This window comes from Loxodonta africana, chromosome 3, assembly GCF_030014295.1.
Source record: "Loxodonta africana isolate mLoxAfr1 chromosome 3, mLoxAfr1.hap2, whole genome shotgun sequence".
In the NCBI taxonomy this organism is placed as follows: Eukaryota; Metazoa; Chordata; class Mammalia; order Proboscidea; family Elephantidae; genus Loxodonta; species Loxodonta africana.
The window spans coordinates 77301534-77310067 of NC_087344.1; the positions used below are offsets into that span (position 1 = coordinate 77301534).

Consider the following 8534-nt stretch of genomic DNA (forward strand, 5'->3'; position numbering starts at 1 on the left):
CTGATAGCAACCCTAATGGGGCAGAGGAGAACTGCCCCACAGGGTTGCCTAGACTGTAGTCTTTACCCGGCCAAGGAGCCCTGGTGGTGCAGCGGTTAAGCACTCGCCAGCTAACTGAAAGGTCAGCTGCTCTGTAGGAGAAAGATGGGGCAGTCTGCTTCTGTAAAGATTTACAGGCTTGGAAACCCTGTGGGGCAGTTCCATCCAGTCCTATAGAGTCGCTATGAGTCTGAATCGACTTGATGGCAATGGGTTTTGGGTTTAATCTTTACAGGAGCAGATCGCCAGATCTTTTCTTCCTCAGAATGGCAACCGCAGACCATTTGATAGCAGCCAAGCACTTACCCAATTGTGCTACCAGGGCGCCTTGTGCCAGGTACTTTACATAGAGTCTTATCACAGCAATCCTCTAAGGTCGATATTCCTTTTTAAATACTTTTTCTGTCGTAAAATGGAAAGTGCTTGTTGGGTCTGGGACTAGGGTGACGTGAGTGCGGCACCCAGGGCACAAAATTTAAGGAGGCACTCGCTTCACCCTAGTCGCCACCCTGGTGCTTGTGGTGGACTCTGGGATGTACCACTCAGACCGCCTTGCCAGGAAATTGCTGCTCTAGCCTCTGGGGGTGCTGCCTGCAGACCGTCTTCAGCTGGCAGCTCCTGCAGGGACTGGCTGAGCTATAGAGAGCCACCTGGCCTGTGATCATCCCACTGCCTGGGCTGGCCCACATCTGATGACGGATACAGAGGCACAAAGGAGTATAAAGGCCCAACATGGAGTGACTCTGAAGGCCATACTAGCGCCAAAGCTCCCCGTGGGACTGGCTCAGGCTGTGGGCCTGCTTTGTGGTTTCTCCTGCTCACTCTGCTTTCTCTGCTCCGCAGCTGCTGATCCCACAGCACTCCCTAATCAACTTCTTGCAAGCTAAATGCCATTGCAGAGTCTGCCTCCAAGGGACCCAGCTTGCACCAGTGTGGCTGCTGGAGTAAGCCCTTTCTATCTGGTTAAAACACCACCTTCCTCAAGACTCCAGTAGGAAAACAACCAAACCAAACCAAACCCATTGCTGTCAAATTGATTCCAACTCATGGTGACCCCATATGTGAAAGAGTGGAACCGCTCCATTGGGTTTTCTTGGCTATAATCTTTGTGGTAGCAGATTGCCAGGCCTTTTTTCTGCAGTGCTGCTGGGTGGGTTCGAATTTCCAACCCTTAAGCTAGTAGTCAAGCACAAACTTTTTGTGCTACCCAGGGACCTCTCTAGTAGAAAACCTTCCCAAAATGCCAGTGGTCCAGGATTATAGCACTAACTACAAACCATTCTTGCTAGTGGCCAGGCACGGTCCTAAACATGTTACATGCAGTAACTTGTTTAATCTCCACAGTAACTCTAGAAGGGAGGTCCTATTGGCATCACCGTATTACAAATGAGTTCAAAGAGAAGTTATGCTTTTCTTGAACATTTACTTGGTGATAAAATCTCGTCAGCCTAAAGATGATTCAAAATAAAGAACTTCAGGGGGAAAAAAAAAAAAGGAGGGAAAGGTGTTTGGTCTGTGCCATTACTCAGTTTCCAAGCTTGAAGGAGCTGACTCCTGACCTCAAAGACCCAGTCTTGGAATGAGAGCAAAATCCACAGGACCAAGGGGACAACATATTGCTTTAGGAGGGTGGCCCCAGAGAAGAGGTGAGAGACACCCCGCTGGAACCACAGAAAGCTGGTAGGATTCCAACAGGAGGGCCAAGACTCAGAAGGTGAGGTGGCTTCTTTGAGGTCAGGCAAGAGCCACTGCTGGACTTGGCCCTGAGGCTGTCAGACTGTAGCCATTACTCCTTCCACAGCCCCTACATGCTGACAGAAAGGATACCCCATCCTTCCCTCCTGCTGGTAGGGTCTGGATTCTCCCAAGAATGTCAGGGATTTGGAGATCCAAGTGGTAGGCTGCCTCAGCCTAACTTCTCCTTTGTCCACCTGCCTACTGTCCAGCTTGTTAGCAGCACCTGTTGGAACAGCTCAGCAGGTGAACCCCCTTTAGCTCTGTAAAGAGGCAAGTGCTAGGTTTTCATTGCAATCCCTTCCACATGGAGAGCACATTGTGGTTAGAGTCAACCAACTGCTTATCAACCCATCCCTGAATTTGCTTATTGCCTTATAAAGTAACAGGGCAGGAATAGTAGACCCACTTTACTGGTGGAGAAACTGAGGCCCAGAGAGGAAGAAATCAGGGCAGTAGTAGGTAGAGGGCTGAACTCCCATTCCAGTCTAGCCTCTTGGTCTCTGTCTCTGGCCTGGGGTCTTGGGCAAAGCCAGGGCAAACACTGGCCTCCCTGAGCTCAGAGCTCAGTCCGGTTCCTTCCCAGATGCCTGTCTGCTTCCTGCCCCCTGTCCCCTGCCCCATCCCATCCCAGGATGGCCTGTTATCTTACCAAAAGAACCCATTGCCTATCGAGTTGATTCTGACTCATAGTGACCCTATAAGACAGAGTAGGCCTGCCCCATAGAGTTTCCAAGGAGCACAGTTCAAGGTGGATTTGAATTGCTGACTTTTTGGTTAGCAGTGGTAGCATTTAACCACTACACCACCAGGGTTTTCTGTTGTCTTAGGGAGATCTTTATTCACTTGCTAAACACCTCCCGCTGCCCACCCTGTGCTTGTCCTGGTGGCTTCAGATTCAGCTCCAACACAGTGCGCCCAGGTGGACTCACAACTGGTAGAAGAGTCATAACAGCAAACAAGCCTGGCATGAGGAGAAGCCTAGCCACTGGGAACAGAAGTTCTCAGCCCTGTGTTCCCTGCACAGATTCCCTGGAATCCATTCTCTTCTCTCCAGCCCCACTGCCTCGTCCTAGCCTGGGCCTTGGCATCCCTGCCCTGGTCTCCTTCCAGCCTTTCTCCCACAAGGTGAAGTGCCCAGGGATCTTTCCAGAGAGAGTCAACAGCAGAGGGTGGCCAGGAGCTCATGCTGGTGAACAGGCCTCTGAGGCCAAATCCTTCCTAGCCTGGGCAAACTCCACACCCCTCATCTGTACAATAAGGACTGCGCCTACCTGACAAAGTTGTAAAACCAGCAGACTTTTGTTGTCCATGTCTGACCTTTGTGGCTCTCCCTTCCCAACACCCCACGCTTCCCTGTCCCTCCCTGCATTTGCATGCCTCTGCCCTTGAATAGGCTCTTCTCTCCGCTGGAATGCCACCTTCTCCAATGACTAAAAACACATTCATTGTTCAAAGCTCTGTTCACCATGTCAAATGTCACTGTTTCCCTGAAGCCTGAGCCTTCCCCCTTCCCTAACCAGTTGAAACCACTCCCTCCTCTGGGTTTGCCTACTTGGCAATCCTACCTGTTTTCTAGGCCTCATCACGCTCTTCCTTCTAGCAACGTTAATTCCCAGGTCTGTTACTCACCTGCTCCCACCTGCACTTTGACTCCGTGGGGGCATGTACCAAGTTGGCACAGAGCCTAGAATAAAGCTAGGCCCAATTTTTTTTTTTTTTTAATTTGTAGAAAAATAATATTATTTGCTGTTAAGTCAATTCCAGCTCATGGTGACCCCATGTATTAAAGAGAACTGCTCCATAGGCTTTTCTTGGCTGTAATCTTAATGGAAGCAGATCACCAGGACTTTTCTTCCTCATTACTGCTGGGTGGTTCCGAACCACCCTTTAGGTTAGCAGTCAAGTGCTAACAGTGTGTACCACCTAGGGACCTAGAATAATAGAAGAAAAAAAAAAGCTATCATTCACTGGGAAAGCCTGGTGGCATAGTGGTTAAGTGCTACAGCTGCTAACCAAACGATCGGCAGTTCAAATCCACCAGGTGCTCCTAGAAAACTCTATGGGGCAGTCCTACTCTGTCTTATAGGGTCACTATGAGTCTGAATCGACTCGATGGCACTGGGCTTGGTTTGGTTTTTGGTATTGTTTACTGAGCACTGACTAGGTGACATCGTGTTAAATGCTTTGTGTTGCATTTAATCCTCACAACCACTGGAGGATCCTGGGGCCATCTCCCTCTGAGGAAATACTTTTAGGAATGTGAATGGATGGTGTCTTGAACAAGGGAGCCAGGTTCACCTGAATCCTCAGGGACCACCCCCGTTCCCCTCTGGCCCTCAAGTAGACAGGTGAAGGCAGCACTGCCCAGCACCCCCATCCCAGGAGCTGGGAGGTCCAACGGCTATGTCCTGGGGTTACCCGGCCCCCTGCCGCAGCCTCTGCCTTCCAGGTTATGACATAACAATTGCATAACTCAAGTTATTTTTGAAACAAACGGTCAGTTTCCTCTCCTGGGTACTGCCAGGGGCTGTGGTCCCCATCCCACCCAGGGTCCTTAACAGCCTCAGGACTTTGGAATCTAAATACATTTGGGGGTGGAGGTAACAAGGAAATGAAGACGCAAGATCATAAAGTGACCCAGTTTTATTTTGGTTTTGGAGGCCTGAGGAAGGCAGGTGGGGCATTCCTCCACCTCGCAGGAGTTAGGGCTATACAATCTTCCCCTCCGCATGGCAGGAGGTCCAGCGATGGCAGAGCCCAGGCACCGGGGCTGGGGGCAGGGGGCTCAGTGGATGATGGCTCCGGGGAACCCCATTCCGGCAGCGGTTCCGCAAGGAAAGAGGGGGGAATCAGGCAGGGGCCTGGAATGGCTCAGATATGGGGACAGAAGTCTGAGGGAAGTGAGAGAGCATAGAATCCAAGAAAGGGGACTCCTAGAGCTGGCCCAGTCCCCTTCATTTTACCGCTGAGGCGGCGAGTCAGAGAGGTAAAGCCAAACTGTCATCCCGCAAAGCCTGGAGTGACGCCAGTCGTCCCGCCAGGTCTCCGGCTCTGTACACAAACAGCTGCCTTCACCCTCACGGAGGGCGCGTGCGGGGCCCAGTCTGTCGGTGCGGAGTTCGGGGGGCAGACAGGCCCCCTTCTCTCGGGCCCGCCAGGCGGGGCTCGCCAAGCTCAGCAGCTCACGGAGCCGGCGGGCGGCGCGGACCCCAGGTCCGAGAAGCAGTCGAACTCGCTCTGGCCCAGGAAGAGCTCGGGTAGTTCGCGCACGCGGTGCAGCCCAAGCTCGAGCTCCAGCGACGTCAGCGCCTCCTCGTCGATGAGTTCGGCGTCCATGCCGACCAGGGTGTGCGCGGGCGGCGGGGGGGCTGGGGCGCCAGGCGCCGGCTGCAGGCCCGGGGGACCTCCCGGGGCGCTGGGGGTAGCGGGCGCGCGGCCCGGGTACAGTGTCGCCACGGGCTGCAGGTGCGCGCTGTCGGCGCCAGGCTGCACCGCCTGGAAGGGCTGGAAGGCTGGCGGCGGCCGGAAGGCCCCGTACGCCAGGGCTCCGGGTGGTGGCGGCGGCGGCCCGAGCGGAGCCCCCCGGGGCCGCAGCCCGCTGTCCAGGCCCGGGCCCGCGTACGGCTGCAGAGTCCAGAGCGCGTGAGGGCCGTGGGCTGGCGCGGCGGGTGGCGGCCTCTGCATCAGGCTGTAGCCCTCGGCCAGCATCAGGTGGTCTGCCATGGCGGCGGACGATGGTCAGCGCGGGCAGCCCCGGCCGGGGCCAGCTGCTCTTCTGCGGCTAGGGTCCCCTGGCTGCGCGCCCTCCTCGCAGCCCAGCCGGGAGAAGGAAAACCGAACCCCACCCGTGTTCCTGCCCAGCCCACGACGCACCGGCTCCGCGCTCTGGCGCGCCTGGAGGCCGCAGATCCTGCCGGCAAGCGCTCGGTACACAGAACGCGTCGGGCTCCGAGACCTCTGCGCGACGCCCCAGGACTCAGCAGAGTCTTATACTCAGAGGCGGGGTGGCCCTGCCCCCGAGCGCGCATTGGCTGGATGAAGACATCTCTGGGCGCGCCGCGCCGCGCCCCGTCCAGGTCTCAGGCCCGCCCACTGCCGGAGCCCCGCCCCTTGGGTCGCAGGCCTTACACCCTCCGGTGGGTTCCGCCTCCGCTGCGGAGTCGTTTGGCACTTTCCAAGGAGGCTACATCTGGCGGTCAGGGGTGCAGACTCAGGGCTGGGCTGAGGCTGGGCTTGAACTGACCGGAGGTAGGTGGGAGGTGCAAAGGGTTACGAGCCCCCAGAGCTGTAGAATCTCAGGCCCAACCTCTTAGTTTCCCAGATAGGAACTGAGAATCAGTGTTGTGGGGGATCTCCTGGGACTGCACCGCGATGCATTGGAAGAAGCGGGACTTGTGATCGCCACGTCTACGCAGGGCAAAGGTACCTTAACAGGCAGGGTCACCGCTGGTTAGCTGTCGGTTCCCATCATCCCCGGGTTTGTCAGTTGCTCCTCCTCTGCCCCCCACTACATCTTGTCTGTTGAAGCACTTACCGAGTTGTTATTAAAGTAGTTTATGGGCATCCCTCCTGAAGGATTCGTTCATCTTAGTATCTCCAGCACTTGGCTCAGAGCCTGGCCCAGAGCAGGCTTTTAGTCAAAGTTGGGTGAATGAACAAATGATTGAATGAATTGCAAACTCATTTACCTGAGTTTCTTCATCTGTAAAATGGGGACAACAGCAGCAGTGACCATACTGGGTTGTTGTGCACACTGCCTGGCACATAGTAGGTGCTCAAAAATGTACCTCAAATGAATGAAAGACTGGATTTAGAGACCTTCAGAGTAGAGTCTGTCACGGCCTCCCTTGATAACAATAACAATAGTAACTGGGACTTTTAGAGTGCTTAAAACCAGCCATTCGAAACCCTGTGGAGCACAGTTGTACTCTAAAACACATGAGGTCAGCAGGAGTTGGATCAGCAGCGACTGGTTTACATTCTATCAGCATTTTGTCAGGGGGCAGGGCACGGACTATCAGCCCCTTCTTGCGGATAAGGAGACTAAGGCACAAGGGAAGGTGATTTTCCTGAAATCACCCACAGATTTAGCACTGACTGCGGTGTTTCCTTGGAGCAGCGGGAGCCTCTCCCCAGGGCCAGGAGAAAGCCTCCCTGAACCTTGCCCTCCACGCATTCGCAGCCCTCCCTCAACCTTCTCTGGCTCCCCTCCCCAGAGGAGTGGCCTTGGGACTTCCTGGAACTTGGGTTTATCATGCCCCTGCAGGGTGGGGAACCCTAGAGTGAGAGTCTAGAGGCCCAAGTTGTAGTCATAACTCTGGCACTCCAGGCAGTGTGACCTTTTTTGGGGGGGGGGGCTTGGCATAAGGGCTGTCACTTGTTTTCCCGGGGCCTCAGCTTTCCGTTCTGTGAAGCCACCCCAGAGAGCTTGTGGGAAGGTCACCAGTGACCATGGGTGTGATAGCATTTTGGCAAAGTGTGAAAGCTGTACTCCAGGACTGATTCTCCTGGATCCTCCTCCAACTGAAGTTTCGCATAGCAATTTCTAAACATGGCTGCACCTCGGAAAGCCCTCCTGGTGTAGTGGTTAAGTGCAACAGTTGCTAACCAAAAGGCTGGCAGTTTGAATCCACCAGGTGCTCCTTGGAAACTCCACGGGGCAGTTCTACCCTGTTCTAGAGGGTCGCTATGAGTCGGAATCCACTCGACAGCAACGGGTTTGGTTGGGGGTTTGGTTGCACCTCAGACTTCTCTGGAGCTGTGTGTGGGGGAAGGGGAATCTGGAACACAAAATCTCTGGCCTCACCCAAACCTCCTGATATAGACTCTCCAAGGGTATTTCATAAGAATCTGTGTTTTTAAAAAGCACTCTGTCATTCTAACTCAGCTGGTCTGAGGACACCAGGCTGAGTCTGAGAACCATCTGTCACCAGTTTTCCTAAAAAAAAAAAAAAAAAAGTGTGTGAATAAGCTATTTAGTCAACAAATTTTTTTTATTATTAACTTTTATTGAGCTTCAAGTGAACGTTTACAAATCAAGTCAGAGTGTCACATATAAGTTTATATACACCTTACTCCATACTCCCACTTGCTCTCCCCCTAATGAGTCAGCCCTTCCAGTCTCTCCTTTCGTGACAATTTTGCCAGCCTCCAACTCTCTCTATCCTCCCATCCCCCCTCCAGACATGAGATGCCAACACAGTCTCAAGTGTCCACCTGATACAAATAGCTCACTCTTCATCAGCATCTCTCTCCAACCCATTGTCCAGTCCCTTCCATGTCTGATGAGTTGTCTTCGGGAATGGTTCCTGTCCTGGGCCAACAGAAGGTTTGGGGACCGTGACCGCCGGGATTCCTCTAGTCTCAGTCAGACCATTAAGTATGTTATTTTTATGAGAATTTGGGGTTTGCATCCCACTGATCTCCTGCTCCCTCAGTGGTTCTCTATTGTGCTCCCTGTCAGGGCAGTCATCGGTTGTGGCCGGGCACCAATTAGTTCTTCTGGTCTCAGGATGATGTAGGTCTCTGGTTCATGTGGCCCTTTCTGTCTCTTGGGCTCTCAGTTGTCGTGTGACCTTGGTGTTCTTCATTCTCCTTTAATCCAGGTGGGTTGAGACCAATTGATGCATCTTAGATGGCCGCTTGTTAGCATTTAAGACCCCAGACGCCACATTTCAAAGTGGGATGCAGAATGTTTTCATAATAGAATTATTTTGCCAATTGTTAGTCAACAAATTTTTATTGAGCATCTCATGCAC

At 53.5% G+C, this 8534-nt stretch overlaps 1 protein-coding gene across 1 annotated transcript; it reads right to left on the reverse strand.

The window, feature by feature from the left end:
* Positions 1-487: 487 nt before the first annotated feature.
* Positions 488-6700, reverse strand: CITED4 (Cbp/p300 interacting transactivator with Glu/Asp rich carboxy-terminal domain 4). The gene has a single exon (XM_064281801.1). The coding sequence runs from the start codon at positions 5497-5499 to the stop codon at positions 4951-4953; it is 549 nt and encodes a 182-aa protein (XP_064137871.1). The 5' UTR covers positions 5500-6700; the 3' UTR covers positions 488-4950.
* Positions 6701-8534: the final 1834 nt, after the last annotated feature.

Bases quoted from the DNA above. Each gene is read 5' to 3' on its own strand.
- CITED4 (XM_064281801.1), bottom strand. From the start codon at position 5,499: ATGGCAGACCACCTGATGCTGGCCGAGGGCTACAGCCTGATGCAGAGG.